Source organism: Rattus norvegicus, chromosome 4, assembly GCF_021556685.1.
Source record: "Rattus norvegicus strain SHRSP/BbbUtx chromosome 4, alternate assembly SHRSP_T2T, whole genome shotgun sequence".
Lineage (NCBI taxonomy): Eukaryota > Metazoa > Chordata > Mammalia > Rodentia > Muridae > Rattus > Rattus norvegicus.
In genome coordinates, this window is record NC_141537.1 from 164,563,085 (window position 1) to 164,587,615 (window position 24,531).

Consider the following 24,531-nt stretch of genomic DNA (forward strand, 5'->3'; position numbering starts at 1 on the left):
TGAGGATCCATCCCATATACAGATACCAAACACAGACACTACTGTGGATGCCAAGAAGCTCTTGCTGACAGGAACCTGGTATAGCTGTCCCCTGAGAGGCTCTGCCAGAACCTGACAAATACAGATGTGAATGCTCACAGACAACCTTCAGACTGAGCACAGGAACTCCAGTGGAGGAGGTAGGGAAAGAACTGAAGGAGCTGAAGGGGACAACAATATCACACAAGCAGACCTCCCCTAGAGCTTCCAGGGACTAAACCACCAACCAAAGAGTACACAGAGAAGGACCCATGGCTCCAGATACATATGTAGCAGAGGATGGTCTTATCTGGCATCAGTGAGAGGAGGCTCTTGGTCCTGTGAAGCCTTGATTCCCCAGTGTAGGGGAATGCCAGGGCCCTGAGGTGAGAGTGGGTGGGTGGGTGAGGGGAGCATCCTCATAGAAACAGCGAAAAGAGGGATGGGATAGGGGGTTTGTGGAGGGAAAACAAGGGAGGGGAATAATATTTGAAATGTAAATAAATAAAATATCCAAAAGCAAGCCAAAACCAAACCAAACCAAACCAAACCAAACCAAACCAAAACAACAGCAACAGCAACAGCAACAAAAAACCTGGGGTTGTTTTGTGTCTCCATTTGTCATTTTTATAATTTATTTATTTATTTATTTATTTATTTATTTATTTATTTATTTATGTTTTGAGACAGGATATTTCTATGTCGTTCTAGTTTCTCTGGAACTTGATATGTAGAGCAGGCTAGCATCAAACTCACAGAGACTTCATCTAGACAATGCATGCCACAGGAAACACTGTGACCATGAAGTGACCATGGGTGCCAGTGTCACCTGGAGGTTACAGTCTAATGAAGACTATGACTGCTTTTTTTTCCATTTTCATCTCTAGGATGCAAGTTTGGAAGACCAGGATAATAAGGATGTGTTGAGCCTGGTGAGACATGTTCATAGATAAGCTTACCAGCAATGTAAATGTTCACTGTCCTATTTTACATGTGAAGAAGCCTTGTGAAAGCTGCTACAAAAATTTCCAAGTCGTTGAACTATAAATAGGATAATCTATATTTTCGTGATATGTAACTTAGAACCCAGTTTGTACATACATATTATACTGGCCATGGTTACATTAATGAAACTTCTCTTGTGAATTAATATTGTAGTGCTACAGTGTCCTCAGAGAAATAGTCCCTACTGAAGAGAATGTAGGAAGACAGGAAGTTAAACAACTCAAAATGGCTTCATGAACTCCCTGCCATTGAGCAGATTCACTAGGCCCCGCCCTCTCCAAGCGTGTCTATGGAGTAAGGACTGTTGAGAGTCACTCTTAGTCGAGCTCAAATGCCTGGAGGAAGTAGAAACTAACAGGATTGCCTAGAAGATGACAGATCAACTGGGCTCCCAAGAAAGGACACAGTGGTGGTTTGAATGAGAATGGCTCCCATAGGCTATGTATTTGAAAGCTTGGTTCACAATAGGGGACTCTATTAGGGAAAATTAAGAGATCTGGCCTTGTTTGGAAGAGTTGTGATCTTGTTGGAGTAGATGTGGCCTTATTGCAGGAGTTATTTCACTGGGGTTGGCTTTCTAAAATCCTACAGCATCCCTAGTTCACTTTCTTTCTGCCTTGTGGTTTTTGTCTCAATATGTCACCCACTGTTCCAACAGGATACCTCCTTGTGTCCTATCGTACTCCTCACTGTAGTGGTCATCGAATCATTATCTGAAATTTTAAGCCAGCTCCCATTAAACGAAGCTTTTATAAGTTGCCTTTGTCATTGTGCCTCTTCACAGCAACACAAAAGTTAACTAAGATAGGAATTCTCCAGCACACTGCAGGCTCTACATTGTGTCCCAGACTTCCAGCTTTTGTGAGCTCCCATGCTGGGTTTGGCTTAAGTGATGCACATGTCAGTGATGCAATTCTGATCTTGTAAGTAACCTCCCACCCTTCTTCTTATAAGTAACACCAATAAATATTTATCAGTTTACATTTTAGACTTTGGTGATATATGTTACTTAGTCTGACATAGCACCATCTCTGGATTTGTGTGTTGAATATGCCTAGGAAAGTGTTTCACACAGCAACCATACAGAGTTAAATGATATAAAGTCATTAGTTTATTTGAATTTTTGGGTAACAGATTATCTATATAATCCAACATGAAATCCTACTGCCATGAGAACACACCTTCCTTACATGTATGGTTTAAACAGTCCCATGTTTGACTCACGGTGCTGTTCTCTGAGAATGCAGAAGTGGACACACTTAAAATCTTTCTTCTTAGTTTACTAGAAGTAAGATGGACTGTAAAGTAGAAAGAGCTCAACGAAGTATGAATAGAACACAGAAAAGTGTTTTTCTGAATGAGATATGTTTATATTAATCTAAGAATGAGTAGAGTAAGCCCAGTGGTGGTGGTACATACCTATCAACTCAGAACCATGGAGGCAGAGGCAGGCAGATCTCTGAGTTCAGGAGCAAACTAGTCTACAAAGAAAAGCAGGGCTCAAGACACAGAAATCCTATGTCAAAAAAAAAAAAAACCCAAAAACCAACCAAACAAACAAACAAAAAACCCAAAAAAGCCAAACAACCCCCCCCAATAAAACAAAAACCAATAATAAAAATACAGATTCAAGATAAACAGTCTACTACAAAAAAGAACTTTAAATATTTTTAATGGATGCAGTACAAGCTTGAAATTCACAGAGAATGTGCTGTGGATGGTTTTATGCTTCCAACATGTGGATCCAGATGTTGAACTCCTTTTTTTTATACATTTATTTATTTTATTTATTTATTCATTTAATTAATTAATTAATTTTCTTCCATTTTTATTAAATTGGGTATTTCTTATTTACATTTCAAATGTTACTCCCTTTCCCAGTTTCATGCCTATCAGCCCCCTAACCCCTCCCCCTCTCCTTCTATATGGGTGTTACCCTCCCCATTAACCCTGCCTTTACCTCCCTCCCAACAATCCTCTTGTAATTATCTTAGTAGCTGGTGCCTTTACCATCAGTGTCATGTCCCCGTCCCTGAACTAATACTTTAGTAGAGCAAGGCTATGGCCTCTGTTGTGGTTCACAGCTGTAATCCCAGTCCTCTGGGGCTACAGAGTGACCCTGTTAAAAAATAAAATTTACAAAATGGATGGTGGTAAATCTCAGTAGTACAGTGTTTGCCTAGCATGCGTGAGAAGGTTTAAACCAGAGTTATAAAGTTAAGAAGAAAGAGTTAACAGAAGAATTGCCTGTGACCTGTTATTTCGTCCTTTTTGGGACTCATCAGTACAGTATAGCACATCCAAAAATTTCAAATATTTTGTCCTAAAAATTAAACAGTGTGTAAATGATTGCAAGATTAGGCATCACATGCTTTGAAGGGGATTCAGTAATCAACTGTCTTCTGGTCTGAAAACAACCTAGTAAAGAATAAAATTCAAATGTCATGCATATGTATGAAATTCTCAAAAAAGTTAAATTTGGAAAATAAAATGACATTTGCTTGTATCATATTCTTAGTCTGTTTCAATTTTTAAAACTCTGATAAGGAAAGTGTAAAAATATTTGACAATGTTATTAAATCTCAGTGTACAGCATGGTTTTTAAGCCTGTTTAGATCTGCCTTCAGATTGGTCATTGAATTTATGAAGAGAATAATGGCCGCATTTACTATAATATTTGGAGACCACAGAACAATTATCATCTTTCCTGTGATAACAGAATCAATTCCATGGTTTCAGTCACCCACATTTTTAGTGCCCCTGAATTCATAGCAAGGACCAATGAAAACAGTTCATATGTGATCATAAAATGGAGGTCAATAACACAGGTTTGTTTATCCTATCCTTTTAGATTTCAGTAGTAACTCATACCCAAACACCTATTTGATTTACAATTATCTATCCAAAATTTATGTAGTGTATCTATGACCCTCTAAGCTAGTTTTCATCTTTGCTGTCAATGTGATTATTGATGGATTTTGATAATGGCTTTGGTAGATCCTGAGTAGAGCAGCAACTGTAGATAACAGGTCACAGAGCATCTGTTTCTCACGCATGCTTTGGCACATTCCCTAGCCTGGATCTACAACTAGTGGGCACTGTACAGTGTAGCTGTTGGGCTTGTTACAAATCCACTTCCTACGTGTGTAGCCCCGGCCACTGCGGATCCCACTTTCACTCAGGTAGGCACATTCTCCTCCTCCTCGTGTGAGAACCCTAAAGCAAAGAACGAACAATAATTACTGCACAGGATGACACTGCATTCAAACACCTGCACAAATTTTACACCCAGCATCTTTTACCACTATAGGGCTCAATTTGAACACCACACCATTGTCACTCACTCATTCCTGTTGAACCCTATAATGTGTGTTCAAGGGAATTGACTGGTGTTTGCTGTCATGTTCAAATTGTTGCCACAAGTGACCTCACTGAGGGTGATTTTTAGTTCTCAAAGTATTTTACATAAGTTATAAAAGTGGGGGAAAACCCACTTCTTACTAGATTTCCTGAAGGACTTTAATGATGGGCATGAATGTGCCTGTGTTTTAACATCGAAGTGAAATGGCTCCATTCAAAATGGCTAGCTATGCTCACACAAGAGCTTTCTCTGGGCTTTTCGATGAGGAGGATTAAAGAGGTTATCAATACCCCAGGAGTCTCTGTTCCTGTGAACAGGTCCAACAGTGTAAACAGAAGACCCATGCAGTCTTACGCATGCAGTTCTGCATTGGCTTCCTGGGCTTTGCAGCCCCTACTGCTCACCTGTAGTTCTGACACCAGCAAAGAAAAATTTTCAGTTGGTCATGGGGCAGAAAACTTCTCTCCCAGAAGGTATAGACTTTTGACTTACTCTAAGTAAATGTGTTGAAAGATGGCCAATAAATGCGATGATATCCAAAAAAACTTAAGTTTGTGGGGGTGTGGTGTTTGCATCTCTTACACATACAACACACACTTTTCAGAGCAGATGATAACGGTATAAGGGAAAAATTTCTGAAAACGCACATGTTGTTATACTTAGTATTGTCCGTCCATATCCAAGGATGCTCTGTTGATGCTCGGTGCAGGCCAATCCAGTGGTTAGAAGGCCCTTTGTATCTCTTCAGAAAATTCTGTTAATAACATAGGTAAAGCAAATATATGACCCTTGAGTCTCCACCCTAGAGCCTCTTCTCTGGATGGCAGCATCTTGTAACTGAGGGTCATCAACTTTGGAGTCATAATAACCCTCAGTTCTCAGTGTAAGCATTTCATACCCATAACCCAAAATACATTGATGACCTCCCATCCCACTTCGACTTGAAAAGTCCTTGCCATTTTTAATAGATGCCACATTCAGTATGCAACATGTGAATATTTGGAGCAAAGCTTACATGACCACAAGGTATCTCAGGAGATTGTATGTCTGGCCTGGCAGGTCTTAATATGAGCATTACATGAGAACAGATCTCTGCAATAGATTAGGGCTCAAGCCAGAAGCAATAACATCAGAAAATGGTGCAAAGTACTGTTCTCCGCATCAACCCCATCTGCCTGAGTGAGATCCTTCCTCATGCTTTAGCCCCAAGCTCTCTATCTCAAGGCAATACATATTCAACAAAGCCAACAAACCCATTACTGATTGCCTTCCTTACCAGCTCCTCCAGGCTGTCAAACAGAGCTAGATGGGAATCTAATGCCATGCACGAGGACTGGCTGAATGTCCAGTTTCCCACGTCTTCAGAAAAATAAAAGCATTTACTTCCAAATCCAATCCAGCCACTTGGGCATGTGGCATAGCAAGGTTCACAGCTCTCCATGACCGGTTTTTCCTTTCTCACTAAAATGCAGACAGTGATATAAAATGTAATAAAAAGACATTTCCTTGTGTGGTCCCTTTGTCTAGCCATCCAAACAACCGCTGTGAGGTGTGTGCTTGGACTGTGGCTTTCTTAACTGATCACTAGGAGACCCCTCCTAGCATGAGGATCCCCAATCCAGAGGCTTCCAATGGTGCTCTAAGGCAATTTTTTACTTCTTTGTATTTTGAGACATAATCTATCTTTGTCCTGCTGCTTGACCTTGATCTCAGAATTTGGGCTGAACTTGTCTGGAGACTGTAAGAATCTTCCTGGCTGTGCTTCCTGAGCGCTAGGACCAAAGACACCATACCCAGTGAGGAACTCGTTTCTAGGCCATCAGCTCCTTAGGATTGTCCCTGATTTCTAGAGTCTTCTAGCTTCCTTTCCCACAATCATTCTCCACATGTCTACAAAAAAGAAAACTCCTCACTTTTCTAGATTTTGCTATAAAGAAATACCAGTGTGAAAAACTTGGCAGGCTCAAATAATTTCAGATTGGCTATCATTAAGAAATTTGACAACCATGTTGGGCAATGGTGGTATATACCTTTAATCCCAGTAATCAAGAACAGAGGTAAAGGCAGGCAGAACTCAGCCTGTTTAGAAGCATGTTCAGAAACCGGGACACTTATTTACTACTGGTAGAAGTGCAAGATGATATAGCCCATAATGAGGGTCCTCAGAAAACTTAAAAATAGACCTGCTATGTGACCCAGCTAGGCCGCTCCTGGGCATATATGAAGAGAACTCGACACCCTACCACAGAGATGCTTGTACATCTGTGTTTATGGCTCCGGTATTTATAACACAATGGAAAGGGACCTGACCCAGATGCTCATCAACTAACAGAAAACATAAAAGTCTTACAGGTACAAACCAGAGTGTTACTCAGCTGTAAATGGAATTTATAGGAAAGAGCAAGTGGGACCTAGAAAGTAAATTAAGGAAGGTCACCCAAGTTCCAAGGAAACAAGCCCATTGTACTCCCTGACATGCAGTCTCAGCCTATAGTGGACAGTGTATGTAGCTGTATGTGTGGGCATGGAATACCATGTAGAGGGGAAAAGAAGGAGGAGTGACATAAAGTGACAAGGAAGGACAGGATGTAGGTAACAGGCTTTAAGTTGTGAAAAGTTTAAAAACAGAATTGTGTTTCTAGTTTCAACTCTGACATAGGATTTTTTTTTAAATTTTGTTTTGCTATGTTTTTGTTTTGTGGCAAAGAAGTGTAAAAAATGTGACTGACAGTGGAAGTCTAAACCATACACAAAACTTCCTGGCTTCAGAATGAACACTAGCAAAATACGAAGGTTTGGGACTTGGCAAGTGTTTGAGTGGCTATGTTGATGGAGCTGTGTGATGGTTCACCTGTGAGTCTACTAAAATAATGTTTGTGTGCATGTGTGTGTGTGTGTGTGTGTGTGTGTGTGTGTGCGCGCACGTGTGCGTGTCTGCGTGTGTGTTTGTGTGTGTGTGTGTGTGTGTGTGTGTGCAATTGTGCAAGCCTGTATGTGTGTTGCTGCTGTTGGTGGTGGTGGTGGCAGTGTGAATATGTGTAAGAATCTCTGACTGCAGCAAGGTTTCAGAGGACATCATAGAAATACAACAGATATTCCCTACCTTCTCCTTTTCCTTCCTGTAATATATCAGAATGAACATGCTGCTCTTCAAATGTCTACTGAATTTCAAGAAACAAGTGATCTTTGAAGCAAAATACTAAATGCTGAACATGATCCCCCAACTATTTTTAGTGGGACTATGTTATAATTGTTCCCATTTCTCATACCTAACACTACAAGGCTTTAATGAAAGGGGCAAATGTAAAAGACAGTGAGGATGACATCACTTCTTTTATCTGACTCTTTTTAGGGTTACATAATTGTTTAGGTTACAGTGTAAGATTTGTTTCAAATGTTTGTCCTGTTTAGATGTGTGTAGTAGTCACTGGTGCAGTTAAAATTGATTTCATAAAAAAAATTCAGGCAATGGTGGTACACATCTTTAATCCTAGCATGTGGGAAACAGAGGTAGGCTAATTTCCAAGTTTAAAGCCAGCCTGGTATAAATAGTGAGTTTCAGGATAGCCAGGGATACTGAGAGAAACCCTGTCTCCAAAGACCAAGTTATCAAACAATTTTGTAGAACATTTATTCTAGCAATAACAGCAAACTTTTATAAGATTTTATCACATTATTCAAAAACAGTATACAACTAAAGCTTTAGGAATCATATATAGTGGAACTTTCTAACTATGGGTCATGAGAGGGTTCTGTACCTTTCCCAACCATATGACTCCTCACTGTCCTCACTTCCCTTTAGCTGCAGCTCTGGATTCCTACTCCTTGAGATTCCTACTTCGAGATTTTGTCTCTTACTCTCTGCCTTGGACAGTTCCCCCAGGTGAACCGGGTCCCTGCATCACTGTCTAGAGCCTGCTGGATGTCAGCTTCCCAGGGTGGCTGAGCCTGGCCTCCTGTGCACACCACAGCCTGTGCTCTTCCTTCACTGCATCTTCCTGCTGGAACCTAAGTCCCCAGAGAACAGGAACTTCCAGGTGTTTTCTCTGGAGCGCTTCCCACAATGCCTGGCTCACAGCGCTCAGTGAGTATAACTGACAATGTGGATGTGGACAGAGGGACGCAGGATTTGGAGAGTGAGTCACTCACCTGACAAAGCAACAGAAAGAGCAACTACAGCTACAATGAGGACCACGATCACTACTCGATAGCAGCAGAGAAGCTTAGCAGGGGAAACGACGCTGAGACATTTTGCTTGAAGTTTTTTACCTGAAAATATAAATCTGTGAATGTCAATCTTAAAAATCTTTTATAGAATAATATAAATATCCCCCCAAAAAATCATGTGTAGATTTGGCTTTTACTTCCCTAATGTAACCCCTCCACAGAAGTTTTCCATCCACAAATGATGTCCTTGGCTCACAGAACACTAGAGGAAAGGGAAACAGACTTTTTGTCATAGAATCTCCCAGTTATTGATCCAAGGGCCCACAAAGAGCAAGGAATAGGAAGAATGAAGATGGGGATAAAGAAGGAAAAAGTTATCTGTAGACTTAGTTCCATTAGAATAGATCTGGTTAAGACTGAAGAAACTGTAACAATAATGAGAAAAAAATCATTACATATCATTAGGCAGTTCTGTAGAGCGAGTGCGTGAATGATCTAGTTAGCTACATTCATAGATAGACAGAACAGGGTCTAATATAATTCTCTCACTCTCTTACTCAACATTTAGCCAACATTGGCCTTGAACTTCTGACTTTCTTGTACTAGTAACCACAATTCTGCCACATTGATTTCTGTCACCATGACACACCATGACATGTTAACAGGCAGGATGCTCAGCTCCTCTGAGGATCTCCACAGAAACTCCTCTTTATCCCTTCCAAATTGCATTAAAATACATACCCATTTCTCCCTCCTGCGGGCAGTCTGCAGCAGTGAGGTCTATCTTCAGCATGCCTAGGCAAGCCTCTTCAATCTTTGCAGCACCCATGTCTGAGCTGAGAGGAAGAGCTGAGACTCAACTGAATTCAGGAAGAGGTTAGAAGCAAAACTGTGGAGACTTATATACCTATATGTACTTCCTGATAAGCATTTTATAATCTCAGTCCAGAAGGGTGATTCATTAATCACTCCTTCACAGTCCTGAACACATCACCTGTCAGCACATAGTTTCTGTTTGTTGGGAAAACAGAATCACAAGGTAGGAAATTGTGACATGAAATTAAGTGAACTTTAAACACAATAAATGAAACAGATAAATGCCTGAGAATTGGAAAATGCTTCTTACTTATCACTGATCCTTTAAGAAAAATATTGCTTCAATGAAAGATGCTGTTATTAATTGGAGGGACTGTTTATTTTGCAACAGGGCCCCCCTTTAGCTCTGACTGGCCTCAGTCTCACTTGGTAGATCAGGATGGACTCCAGTTCTTGGAGAACAGCTTGCCTCTGCTTATACATGTTAGCCTTAAGAATGCAAGTCACCATACTCAGCCCTTGTATTTTAATTTTGGAATGTTTTTACTTTTAGAATCTCTAGATTGGCCATTCTCGCATTCGTCAGTAATTATGATGTTGGTTAGAAGAATGAGGGTGCTGCTGAAATGCAGATACAGGGGAACACACAGGTACAGAGTCGTCACCTGTCCAGGAACCTCTCCCAGGAACAGCGGCTCCATTCTCAGTGGGCACTACAGAAAGAGTGCAGAAACAGATATGTTTGAGAGATACTCTTGCATTATGGTTTACAGTAAGTAATTTGAAAAGCCATGTCAGTGAAGTGCTAGAGTGCATCAAAGATCCAAGTATAATAGATAAGACAGGAATGAGCATACACTGCATGTTGGGAGGTGCAATATATGCAGTGTCGTAGAGATGTGTACAGGGTTATAGTTCCCTGACGTAATGGGCAATGACAACAGAGAGCAAAGGCCAGGTAAATACACAACATAATGATGTGACATATGCACTTTGCTCTGTTTTATAGATCTGTTTTGATTTTTAGAAAGAGAGCAGGAATAAATCCCTACAGAGACCACTAAGCATTTGTTATACTCGTCTTAGAAGACCAGAATATGAATTTTCAGGAGAGGCACCTAACACCTAATGGTGTAGGTGTTTGTAATTGTATGGTAAGACTTTGACATTGCTATTAATGTTAAGCATACACAAACCATGCTGTAGTAAACATATTCAATTACATGTACACAGAAAGGCATGTACAAAATGGTTTCGTTACCATTATCTCTAACAATCAATCCAGAAGTTTAGATGCTCATTAATATCATCTGTTAGAAACGCACTAATGTGTTTATGTGTTGAACAAGAACCCTTTCGTGGTAGGCAACAGCATGGATGTCATCAAATCCTAACAAGAAGTGAGCTGCTGGGAAATACATGGCAAAAAGCTTCATTTCTATGATGCTCACAACCATGCATTTAAACACAACTGAAGTATACAATGCATAAAAAGGCAGAGCCAAGAGAACGTTATGAAAACAGTGGGTTGCTTAATTAAGCATGTCACCCCAAGAACACCAGAGCACGACTCTAGAAATAGTGTGTCTCAAGCTAACTCAAAATGGATTTTTTTCTTCCAACTGAAAGTACCAGTATTTCTTGTGGCTGTGGCTTTACCAAATGTCCACTTACCCAATATGGCAAAGCCAAAAATGCACCAACTTCATCTCCTCTAGCTCTCAACTGACTTTCAATCAATAAATTTTCAGTTCACACAGCCTGAGTGGTATCTGTCTCCTCTGACAACCTTTGGACAGCTCCTGCTGAGCTCTGTACATAGACAACATTTAGAAAAGGTTTTGATCCCCACTTTTCCTGGTTATCTCCTCTTATCTCAGTCTCATGGTTGATAGAAGCCGTAAGTTTGAAATGTCAGGTTATAAGCACATAAGATGGTTATAGAAAGGCAAACAAGTAAAGAGACCATGGATTAAAGAAAAAGGTGAAAATTTTCTGAGTCAGGAGTGCTTGCATCTGAGGCCCTTATAGAGTAAAATCTCATTGCAACAAAGTATTATAAAGACTGGCTTATCTGATGGTAACTAGAAGCTTTAGCCCAGGCTCCCTGTTACTACTGACTTCCTTCCCCAACCAGCATTTCCACTTTCCTGGGCCCTGAGAACAATGTCCTAAATTTCAGCTGAGAAGCACTTGTAGAAGAGAATATGTCATCTTCTCACATCAACAAAAGGCTGGACTTTCAAAGTCAAAGGAACCACCTCCCACCCCAACAGGACCACCTTCAGAACTCATTTGGCCGATCTTTTTCAAGAGTTTGAAGGCTATCATCTAATTTACTAAGTATGCCTGATTGTAAGCAAACTTTATTAGTTTTTAGTTACTTGCTTCATTCTTAACCTGAAAACATACACAGAAGGCTGAAGCATGTCTTTGTGAATGAACTGTAATTGTACTTAGCATGACTACAGGCATAGTTCTGAGCACATGACAGAATCTGATCATTTATAAAGTAACTGAAAATTAACTTACACATCTTAATTGTCTTTACCAGTTACAGCAAGTTTTCATAACATTAGAAGTTTATAGTTTTTCCCTCCTGTTAAGTTTGAGCCTTAAATTTGAATTGATGATTAACTGAAGATCCTTTGTTATCAAAGCAAGCCAGGAATGCAATTTTAAACCACAATGCACAGGGCCTGCCAACCTTGCTTTTCTGATAGTTTCATAGTGTATAATTACACAGCACTGACCTTTCTTATGTGACTCAGTGTATCTAAATAGCTAAAGCTGAACAAGTTTAGCAAAGACAAAAAAGCTATGTATAATCTTCAAGTCAGTTCCTGCAAGCCTGAGTAGACCTTAAGAATTTATAAACCTTATTTCTCAAGTATACATAATTCATCACACATATTTTGTTCCTTATCTAAAAACTTCAAGAAGCCCAGTGTTAAACACGGTTAAAAAAAGCCTTAATTGGTTATACATACATCTCTATGTCAGTTCCTGTTAACCTGAATAGACCTTTATAAACAGAGGAATTTATGAACCTTAATTAAACTTACCATATTCAATAAACATGTGTTGTTCCCAGGACCCAGGGAGGATGACATTAGCCAAAGTACCCAACAAAGGGGAACTAGAACCTGTAGGGACCATATCCAGTAGTTAGGCATGGCCCCTGATTGAGGGATGAGGATAATCACCAATCTCAAAAACATTAGTCCAGAATTCCTTCTGTGAAAAGGAAACACGGGGACAAAGAGTGGAGCAGAGAGGTAAGGAAAGGCCATCCACCAGAGACTGCTCCACCTAGGGATCCATCCCATCTGCAGACACCCACACAGACATTATTGCTGATGCCAAGAAGTACTTGTTGAGAGGAGCCGGGTATAGCTGCCCCTGAGAAGTTCTGCCCGAGCCTGATCAATATAGAGGTGGATGCTCACAGCCAACTATTGTGCTGAGCCTGGGGGACCGCAATGGAGGAGTTAGGGGAAAGCCTGAAGGAGCTGAAGGGGTTTGCAACCCCATTAGAAAAACAACCAAAGCTCCCAGAGACTAAACCACCAACCAAAGAGTACACATGGAGGAATCCATGGCTCCAGCTGCATATGTAGCAGAGGATTGCCTTATCTGGCATCAGTGAGAGGGGTGGCTCTGGGTCCTGTGGAGGCTTAATGCCCCAGCATAGGGGAGTTCTAGAGCAGTATGGTGGGAGTCGGAGGGTGGGTGAGGGAGCACCCTCATAGAAGCAGGGGGAGGGGAGCTGATGGTATAGGGGTTTTGCAGAGGGGAAACCACGAAGGGGATAACATTTGGAATGTAAATAAGTAAAATAACCAATAAAACACATATGTGTTAATAAGTTCTATTTTTATGAACAAGGATTGAAGCCAACTTATATATACAGTATGCTATAGTAAATCTATATTTTTTAAGACAACATTTGAATCCAAGTTATATACAAGAATGCTGTTACAGATTAAGATGACCTACATACTGATTTTTACAGGGTCCATTATGACTCATATGTCAGGTCAATGCAGATGATAAAAACTGGTTGTATTCTAGCTGCTACTGATCGATCAGGGCTTCAGAACACACTCAGAAGCTGACATGTGACCCCTGAGCCAGAATATCACAGAATATTTAACTTATGAACCATACACACTGGTGCCAAGTTATTGTCATATTTTTCCACCAATGAGAATTTAGGGATAAGGGCTCTCCTTACATGCTACAGAATGTAGGTTTGACAGTCCAACCAATCAAATCCATTTGTTCTCTTGTAGTTAGAAACAGTCATTATGTTTTGGGGAGCAAAAGATGAATAACAGGGACTGCGGTTAAGAACAGTCAGAGAAGGCTGGAGAGGTGGCTGAGAGGTTAAGAGTTATGACTGCTTTTCCAGAGGACAAGGATTCAATTTCCAGCACCTACATGACAGCTCACAACTGTCTGTAACTCCAGTTCTGGTGGATCTGATGCCCTCATGCAGATATTCATTCAGACAAAACACCAATGAACATAAAATAAAAATAAAGAAAGAAAGAAAGAAAAGAACAGTCAGAGAGCAAGGTTGAACAGAAATGTTTTAGTCCAATGAAAAGCATCTTCAAATTATATCTAGAAGATAATTATTGAAAATTCAAAATTCTGAGTTTGTGACTGTACTCAGTGTACAGTGTAAGTCAGCGCCCCACAGATTATCAGAATTCCATTGATTGATGTTAAAATCATGAACTTTTTTTCTTTTTTCCTTTCTTTCTTTCTTTTCTTTTTTTTTTTTTTTTGAGCTAGGACCGAACCCAGGGCCTTGCGCTTGCTAGGCAAGCGCTCTACCACTGAGCTAAATCCCCAACCCAAAATCCTGAACTTTTGATGTCTTAGTGTAACAATAGCACAGAGGGGGCAATTTTGCGATTTTCATATCCCTTAAATCACTTTCTTATATCTCTGTTACTTACACACCTTAAATCATTTTATGACCGCCAGAACTTACCTAACCATTCACATCTTCAGACTGTTACACATCTTAGAACACTTTCTTAGACCCTTAGAACTTGCATAGATTTTAAACCTTTTCCCTCCCATCTAACCATTTATCAGAGATACTCACAATTATTACTGAATTATTAAGGAACTAAAAATTTATGGTTGAAGCCTGTTACTAAGGCAAACCTGTGTGCCTTTTCTTAACAAGAGTCCCCAAGCTCTATCCACTGCTTGGCTATGGGTGTCTGCCTCTGTCTGAGTCAGCTGCTGGTTTAGGAGACAGCCAAGCTAGACTCCTATCCACAAGCATAACTATCATTAACAGCGTCAGGGGTTGGTTCTTAACCATGGGATGGGTTTCAAGTTGGGCTGGTTATTAGTTGGACATTCCTTCAGTCTATGTCCATCCTCATCCCTGCATTTTTTGTAGACAGAATAACTCTTTCTTTTTACTTATTCACTTTGTACCACTGCTTACTGCCCACCTCCTGGTCACCCACTCCCACAATCCACAATCCTTCCCCCATCCCCTTCTCTTCTGAGGTGGTGGAGGTTCCCCTCCCAGACACATCACGTTTCTATGAAGCTAGTGGATCCTCTCCCACTGAGGCCAGACAAGGCACCATATAAATTATCAGATTCCTCAAGATGTTTCAGAACTATATTTGTAGTCATGCTAAACACTAACGTAATGAACCACAAGAATACGCCCTATTTATGCCTCCTCTTTTGCATTTGCAAGGCATAGTCCAAAGCAGACAAACAAAACAATACAAGGCTTGTTTAATTTAGATATTCTTTATATATACAAGCCCTCAAACATGTCAGAGATCTACTAAATATGGTGTTTAAGGTGTTTAAACTTAATATGACAGACAAGCCGTTGCAGTGACCCCCAAGGTTTTCCAAGAAAATAATGGATGCAGCAACAAAGGCCTCCACCTGGATTGTGGTAATGATAATCAATGGGAAGGACCACCCCAATGCCTTGCCCACTCTTGTCTGGATGCAGGAGGTGGCCTTTGCAGGTTCCACATCCCCTATGCTGATGAGTCACATCTAAAGATACCCCCACTGATTCTTGGGTGCCTCTCTTATCCTAGGTCGCTGATGAGAGACATAAATTTAAGCCAGTGTTTCTCAGTGTTTCTTATGTTTTGGTGACCCTAGTCGTGAAATAAACATCTGATTTGCCGGCAACCCTAAGCTATCCTTTAAAAAGGTCCTCTGACCCCCAAAGGATATAGAAACTATTCTAGGTTCTTTATCAGATTGCCTAATTAAAGTCATTGTCTTTTTGCATCAGAAGATAGAAATTCTTTGGTATCTGGTGTTTGGCTGTGGCTCGAAGATTTAGGCTTTCATTTACCTATTTATCAAGAGCATATATTAATAAAGATGTTACAATAAAATATCTGGTTGGTTGATATTGTTGTTCTTCTTAGGGGGTTGCAGAAATTTACACCCAACCAATGGACAGAAGCTACTGATCCCTGTGGTTTAATCAGAGAATGGCTGTGAGAAGCTAAGGAGAACAACCCTATAGTAGGACCAGCAGTCTCAACTAATCTGGACCCCCAAGATCTCTCAGACACCAAGCCACCAACCAGCCAGCATACACTAGCTGATATGAGACCTGCAACACATAATACAGCAGAGGACAGTCTGGTCTGGCCTCAGTGAGAAGAGATTCACCTAACCCTCAAGAGACTGGAGGCCCCAGGGAATGGGGAGGTCTGGTTGGGTAGGGTTAGGGGGTTGGGGACATCCTCTTGCAGACAGGGTGAGGAGGTATGGGATTGGAACAGTGAGAGGGAGACCAGAAAGGGGATAAAGTCTGGACTGTGAAAATGAATAATTATTTTAAAAAATCTGATATAAAATGTCACATAACCTTATAAATTTAAACATTTTAAAAGATGTTTTAAAAATACCCAGCTTTTAATTTTTTATAAAACTCCAAAACTTTTTAAAAAGTTAAAAATCTCCCAACTGTGTGTTTTCACAATACCAAAATAAACTATCTCCATTTAAGGCTGAAGGCACAGAGCACAGTCATAATGTTTACACCGTGTTTAGACATCAAAACCAAGTTTTAACAATGTAAGCAATGTTGTGTCTCTAAAATCAATACCAAGTGACTCCTTTGATGTGACAAAGTTTGAGGCAAGCAAGATGTTCTTCTATATGAATGCATGGAGGTGCCGCTTTAATACTTCATTAAACAAGCATTGTCTTAAATCCTATCTTTGACACACCCCCATTTTTTAAAGATAGGACAGGAATTACATTCAAAGCTTATCACCATTAAAAGTATCTTTGGAGACATGAATCTTTGGTCAGCTCATGCCATGTGTTGTTGTCCAGAACAGCTTCAAACCTGAGTTATTTCTTTTAAGCTAACATTTTGTTATAGGTGTTACAGAATTTTAACACACCCAATAACTTAGAAACCAATAATCTATAACTAAAACATATGGATCAGAGTAAATTATACATTTAAGACCAGTCAGAACTAAACATGTAGTTGAAGTGCTGGCCTTCTAGCCAAGAGTTCAGTGCTCCAAGGTCAGAGACAGAATATCAGTTTTTCTTGTCTAAATTCAGCTGCTTTTTTTCTATAAATCCTTGAAATGAGTTCAAACTAAGTCAAGGGGTGAATAGCTGGCAGATAACATTTGGCTTATTTCTCTGAATATGAACAGAGCAACAACCATGCAACTAAACAAAATGACAGACACAAACTAACAGACATGGACAAACTGGCATATAAAGGACAACCCATAGAGTTGGGGAGCAGATGAGGGACCCAGAACCAGAACCAGGTGTTTTTTCAATGGGAACCAGAAAGGAAGCAGGATATCTCCTGACTTTCTCTTACCCTAGGAGACCAGTTTTTTCTTCCTTGGGTCCCAGACGGATGCCAAGTAGAAGATAGAAGACAGGCATACCTCTGGAGGTTTCGGACTTCAAAAGTGAGGTCCCCAATGCAAATAATTACAATTCAGGAACCTGGGCAGAGAGATTGGATCAGTGGCCAATGCACCAAATATTATGGGGTCTGCTTATATACAACACAACTCAAACACCAGATCAGTGAAGATGACAAAAATGCATTGTAATCAGGCCACTACTGATTGATCTGGGCTGCAGAACACACTCAAAAGCTGAACTGTGACCCCAAATTCAAGCAGGAATATCACAGAATATTTAAGTTTGCACAAACATCTATGCCAAGTAATTGTTCCATTTTCCCACAATTCCTAAATCAGGATTTAGGAATAAGGACTTTCCTTATTTGGGTGATCTATATCAACTGATACAGAGTGTAGATTTTGCAATCCAAGTAATCAAATCCATTTGTCCTTTTGTAATTAAGAACAGTTATAATGGTTTTCTCGGGGGAAAGGATGAATAATGGTGCTGTGGTTAGAAACAGTCATTTTGTTCTGGAAAAGAAGATGAATAACAGAAGTTGTTCAGATGCTGGTAAGTCCCAGCTCCCCTAGGCCCTGGAACCTTGAAAACAAAATGGCAGCAGTTAGGACAAGTTTCTTTAGCTTCTTCCCAAAACTACCAACTTTTTGCAATATTTAAACTGACCTTTTATCGCTTCTCGGCCTTTTGGCTAAGATCAAGTGTAAACTGACCTTTTCTTATAGTTATTACGTATTATTAAGCCATACCCATTATAAATCCTGAGATAAGAGAGTTTAGACATGGTCTTAAGAGATGTCTGAGAGGGTACAGAAGATTTACAAATAAAAATATTTTGAGAGTTGGGAGCAGATAAAACTTATCGATAAGAGATTTGGGGATCATTTCCTTGTGTGGTGGCAACATTGTTGCAATCTGTGAGGATTTAGAAATGGAGTGTAACATCATTGGCCACTGAGCTGTACTGAGATCAAGCACTTGCAGTCAGACTGAAATGCTTTAATGAAATCTCTGAATCCGAGGAGGGAAAGCAATTAGAAAAAGCAGATAGGGAGTATTTGGAAAGAGCCCATGGTCAGTGTCAGGAGACAGCTGACATATAGGACAGAAAAGCAGAGTACAGAGGAGGTGGGAGAGGCTTAGAGAAAAGTGTCACAAACTGGGACTCTGCCAGAGGGGGAGTTACAATACAAGGAGAGAGGGTTGAGTGCTTTTGCAGAGAGATAACCTGAATCACAGAGGAAAAGCACACAGAAGGACAGACTGATGGATTCCTAGGATGGAGGAGCAGGTCCAGGATCCAGGGATACAGAGAAGACACAGAGTGGGCAGGAAGGGAAAAGTGGTCAGAGCAGTTAGAGACAAAGTGGGCTCCAGGCGGGATCTGAGACACAGAGACGGTAAGCTACAGGAGTGAGCTGAGGACACGGGAGGAGGGAGGAACAAGGGTAGGAGAGAGAAGGTAAGCATTCTGGTGTCAAGAATTTTAACCCTGGGCATCCCAAGCACACCGAGGGACTTGTCTAAGAGAAACATCCAAAATCAAAGAGGAGAAGCATCCCTTTCTATGTGATGGATACCCAACAGGGTGAATGATGCTGCCTGGTGTATTGGTGTGATCTTCACAGTAGTAGTTTGCTCCAGAAGCTGACAGAGACAGAGAAGGCAGCTGCAAGGGAACACTTACTGTGTGCCATGAGAGAGACAGAGCCTTTCCACATGACAGGTGCCCGGGACGGCAGAGTCCAATCAGCATCTTAGCTCAGTTAGGAGAGGCTGAGCCCTTTTGGAAAGTGTTTCAGCACCAGATCGACAGACTAACAGTATGATTATGCCAAGGAGGTTAAAGTGAAAATTTTTATTGTAGATATAAGAGAAAAAACAGCCAGTGGTATCTGAAAGGATCCAGATGAGAGAGGGAAAGTAGTATACTGAACTTCGCCAGCAGACTGGGCCTTATCATGGTAGAAGCAGCAGCAGAGCAGAGATAGAGAGACAGAGGGAGAGAGGGAGAGAAAGGAGAGGGGAAGTGGAAGGAGAGGGGGAGAGGGAGAGACGGGAGAGATCAGTGAATCAGTGAATGCCAGGGTTACAGAGAGAATGTATAGCTGGTGGAAAGGGCAAGCCTGTGAGGGGCAGGAATTTAGGGAAGAGAAGGAAGAAAGAGGAGCTGGGTGCCAGCATAGACTCTGAAATGGGTAACAGGTGCTTGTGACACTGAGGGAGCCTAGGCCAGCTGTGTGCTTTTGTATGGGAATCGGCACCACAGACAGCCATCTGTTCCTTCTGCCTGATGGAATTTGGAAAAATGGAGTCATCTTTGTTCCTGACAGGAAGCACTTGACATACTGAGGCAGGAGGATTGCTGTGAGTTTGAGGCCAGTTTGGGCTACCAAGTAAGATCTGTCTATGAAAACAAAGTTAATTAATTGATTAAAACTGAACTGTGAGGGTGGACAGCAGTAAGAACTTGTGGACTGCAGCTGGATTGATGAGACCTCCAAGAAATGGGTTAGAGCTGAGCTTCGGGGATTCTGTGATCAGGACTGGGTGTGTCTAAGCACTTGTATTCACTTCATACCATCATTGGTCATGTCACTGACAGTCTAGAGCAGGCTTTATTCCCTGTCACAAGTGCTTCCTGTGTAAGACTCAAAACCAGAGCCCATTCCAGCCCTGCACCAGAGGCCCGTTCATCTGCAAATACCACTACATTCTGCATAGAGCATTGTTGACTCCATTCCGGACCAACTAACAAATGCATCGAAAGTATTAGAAATTCTCGTCTAAGTTCCCAGGATAAGTAATTCGAAAACCTTGGACTTAAATCCATCTAAAACAAGCACAGCAATGCAGACCCCAGACCCTGATGGCCCCTTCTCCTGCCCAGGCTGGCTTAACCCACTTTTGTTAAAGGCATACATGGCTTTAACCTGATACAGAAAACACTAAATGAGTCTATGGACTGAAATGGAACCATTAGTAAATATGATATCATCTGTTAAATCCAGGAATACTTAAGAAATAAAAAAAGTATTTGAGGGTCAACCAAATAGATAAATTTATCAGTAATATGGTGGAGTAAAAGGAGGTTTTGCTTCATCTCTCTGTGGCCACATAAGTGACAGAAGGAACTTTTGGGAGACTTCATTCTGGCCCACAAATCAGAGAAGACAGTTCATCCTAATATAAGGACTTTAGCAAGAGCTTTGCACTGGCCTATGGTGACAGGACCGTATATCAACCATTTATTCTTGAAAATATGAAAAGGAAAAAAATGTGTTTCCAGAGCTGTTTGTGAACCTCTGATCCTCCTGCCTCTGCCTCATTCAGCAAATCCTATCCTTGTCACAGCAACCATTTTCACCTAGCACAGAGGGGGAAGACCTCCCTGGTGGCTTAGCAAAAACACTTCTGTGACTGACGCTGAGACCAACCTGTGATTGGTCCAAAACATAAGCTTCAAAACTTGTGATTGGCACAAGAGTCAAGGTTGTGATTGATCCAAATTGCTGTGACAGGCCAGAAACCGATGGCCATGACTGGTCCCAAGGCCTTTTCTCAAGCTAGTAAGGAGGTTCATCTGCCTCACCAAGTCTGCCAGAGACCCTCCTGTGCTGCCTCCTTGGTGTCGAAATATCAGTCCAAAAAAAAAAGGAAAAAAGGAAAAAGGTTTCCCTGGAGTGGCCTTTTCATGCCTTCTCTAATCATTTCAGCCTGAGCTGCTGACACTAGGGAGGTAGCAACAGAGAGCAGAGCCACAGCACAAGACACAGAAGAGCAGAGGCAGGGACCGCTGAGTGTAGGCAGGTCAGGCTGTGAACTGGACAAAGCAGCTGCTGCTGGACCGCTGAAGAAGCCACAGTTGATCTGTTTGTGGAAGGAGAAGGTGAAAGAGGACAAAGCAGACAGAACTGAGGCTGAAGAAGTATAAAGGGCTGTGAGAAGAGACAGAAATCTCAGGTCCTTGTTGCCAGAGGCGTCCTGGAGAGCTACCAAGTCTTCACGGACAAGGGTCTCAGACCAGGGGCTGAGAGGTGTAGCATAGGTTTCTGCCAAGGGCAGAGGGTCAGGAGCTCAAGGATCTGAAATCTTGAGAGCTGAGGATCCTGGTCCTAGAGGGCTGCTCAATGACTGAACACTAGAGGGCACCAATTGTTGCTGATTCCCAGACAATCCCTGTGACTCACTGCAAACAATGAGGACAGCGGGAAGCAAAAGCTGTCAGGACCACAAATGGCAGAGCATCTTGTCTATCCAGGTGGAGGGAAAGAACCTTCAGCCACCAGATCCCTTACTTTTCCGCCGACATTTCCACACACCACGCGAAATTAAAAGAATGGCTTGTGCGGACTTTGCATAGACATGGCTCTGACCACAAACTGCACCAGAATCAGGGGGAACAAATACGAAATCTGGTGAAGAATTTGTATCCAAATAGATATTTTATGATAAATTAGATAAAGATATATGGCGATCCCATCATACTCAGTTACATTATGGACAGCTTTGACATTGGTAAGAGGATCTCTGCAATAGATTAAATTAAACGAATGAAGAATGAAAACAGAAAGAGTAAACAATCCTCAATTAGCAGAAACATAGGAGAATGAAAACTAAACGAGGTAACTGGGTATCAAGTTTCCTGTTAGCCAAGCTAAAGCAGCAATAGGGTAACTATGAAATAATCAGGAAATCTGACATGCATACACCTGATGTTTCTGAGGAACAAATGGCACAGAGCTTCAACATTCACATGGGAAAACTTCCCAGAAAATAACCTGAGAAGTCAAGGGAAAAACGCACAGTGATGCAGGCCCCATTTCCTGTATAAACAGAGGTAACTCTTAGAGGTAACTGTGATATGAAGTTTCAGAGGTTATTTGCATGTGCTCTTCCTGTGACCTCACCATAAATACTCGATGATAAAATAATTTATCTGGTGGTGTACTCACAACCGAGGACTCTTGGTCACTGCTTTGGGACTTCCTGTGCATGAGGTACATTATCTACTTTCGCTCCATTCCTAACAACACAGCCATCCATCCACACAATATCACGTGAGCACCCACGCCTTTGTTTTTAATTCTGGGAGTCCAGCTTTATTGTTTTACATGACGTGTATTCTGTACTTCAGGTTTTACATGCAACCCTCCCAACAAATAATGCAGCTTGTAACATGTATAGTGAGTGTTTACTGAACGGTTGACCACCTAATAAGGGTGTTGTGGTTTGCCCTGAAGTTAACTATATTTTGATGCTAATTCCACTGCCCCAAGGACAGCTGCCTAGTCAAGGACTCAGAACTCAGGTGACTTCACCAGAACCATCTCTCCATTGAATTTGTAAAGTAGAGGTGAGGGGCTGGTACAGGATAGAAGGAGGCCTGTCATTGGAGGAGAAGGAAGAATGGGGGGGAGAGAAGTTTGAAGGAAGAGGAGGAGACTAGGAGAGAAAGGAGAGAAAGGGAGAGAGAGAGAGAGAGAGGGGAGAAGCCATGTCAGGTGATGTTAAGAGTCTGCTCGGTGTATTTACAGGTTGTTATCAATATTCTTAAGGGATGGATGGTACCGGGCTTTGTATGCTTAAGTGGGCAATTATATCTTATCAACTGTGTCAAAGATTATTGTGTTGTGTGTTCTTTTATGTGAGGGTTTGAGATAGGAAAGTGTGTGGCAGCAAGAGACACTGGGCCGCTGAGGAGTGGGGATGTGTTTCCACCAAGATATCTAGCAGATATCTTGGGGCACCGTGGTGCAGACCTAGCGGGATAAAAGACCAACATTACCATTTTATTTTTATATTTTTACAACAACATAAGGGGCCCACATTGTCTATCAAAGGGAATTTGAAGAAGAGTGAACTCCAGGGCTGTGCCCCAATCTTTTCCCTGTCTGTGATCTTTGTTTTTTATTACAGAATTATAGAACCACTGGTTTCAAAAGTAAACATCGTCAATGTTCACAGACTCTAGGCAGATGCTAATAGGCCAGTTAGTACCCAAATGGTTAAAGTGTCTACTGACCATAGTTACAAAAACCTGCTTCTGAGGAGACCTTTGTGGTTGGTATTTCACAAGCACAAAGACAACTGGCCTGCTTTTGTTTGCAGTGGAAAATTCTGAACCTTGACTATCCAAGGCTTTTAGCCAGTGACTTATTTCATCATGATTTTGAAAGTTTTATGAGTACTGGTGCCATTTAATATAGGAGACGTCAGGAAGAGTGCTTCCTGTTCAGAAGAGTTCACCTTTAGGCTGATGCTAATCAATGGCTTCACCTGAGCTTTAGAAGTCATGGGTCTTTGTTATTTGTCCTGTGAATATCAGTAACCATCCATTCAGCAATGATATTCAAACATAGCAGTCAGAATCACTTACCAATAGAGCTGGCCCAGAGGGTGACAGCCACATGCAATGACCTGTGTTTGGTCACTTAAAACCCATAGGGTGGATGGAAAGAACCAACTCACATGAGTTCATGTGTCAGCATATGCACACACACACACACACACACACACACACACACACACACACACACAAACATTAAAAAGACAAATGATTTAGAGTGTTAACAATTTAAATAATCACATGTAGACAAATGCTACCCTTGGATTTGTTTAAATTCACTAGGATATGTCATTAATTGTGCCCTCCCATGCATATATTGAATTTCAAAACCTTGATGTCCCAGAATAGAACTGTACTGGAGACAGTTTGTTTCATTAGCTAAAATGGAGCTGTTAAGTTATATCCTGATCTACTGTGACTGATAACAGAAAGATTAGGGCACAGATACAGGGGAGGGAGCACACAGAGAAGAAAATCAATTTGACATCATGAGGGAGGCCTTAGATGGAATTAATGTTGAGAGCATTCTGTAGACTTTGGCATCCAGAACTCTGAGAGTATAAATTCCTGTTGTTTCAGCTGCCCAGGCTTTGGGACTCTTTATGCAAATCCTAGAAAATCCGATGTGTAAATGCTCCACACCTGCTCTGCAGTGCAAACAGGAAGCACAGCACACACACAGCAAATAATCACGTGTTCACTTCGATACATACCCATGGCATCGTGAACAGAAGTGGGGAGGGCAGACTTTCGAGTTTTAGAGAAAAATGTTTTTAGTCTTACATCACTGTGTATGATGTTAGTCACTGGCTTTTAGATATAAAAAAAATGTTTTAACACATTGATTGATTGATTGATTGATTGATTGACAAATGGACTG

General features: G+C 41.2%; 2 protein-coding genes across 3 annotated transcripts in view; both read right to left on the bottom strand.

The window, feature by feature from the left end:
* Positions 1 to 2,669: 2,669 nt before the first annotated feature.
* Positions 2,670 to 9,427, bottom strand: Clec2e (C-type lectin domain family 2, member E). Of its 2 annotated transcripts, none has more exons than NM_001177689.2 (5): positions 9,293 to 9,425; positions 8,534 to 8,653; positions 5,661 to 5,845; positions 5,032 to 5,138; positions 2,670 to 4,239 (listed from the first exon to the last, which is right to left on the bottom strand). In NM_001177689.2, exons 1-5 carry the CDS (start codon positions 9,378 to 9,380, stop codon positions 4,095 to 4,097), a joined length of 645 nt encoding a protein of 214 aa, NP_001171160.2. In that variant the 5' UTR covers positions 9,381 to 9,425; the 3' UTR covers positions 2,670 to 4,094. The 2 variants fall into 2 exon arrangements, with proteins under 2 accessions (NP_001171160.2, XP_087515487.1); XM_087659361.1 differs by having other exon boundaries at positions 2,679 to 4,239; positions 8,534 to 8,813; positions 9,293 to 9,427.
* A 6,889-nt stretch (positions 9,428 to 16,316) lies between these two features.
* LOC100909928 (uncharacterized) overlaps positions 16,317 to 24,531 on the bottom strand; it is a 127,471-nt gene continuing 119,256 nt past the window's right edge. Inside the window, exon 5 of the transcript XR_015687075.1 lies at positions 16,317 to 17,377. The gene's annotated coding sequence lies outside the window, so the exon portion shown is untranslated. The remainder of the gene's footprint in view (positions 17,378 to 24,531) is intronic.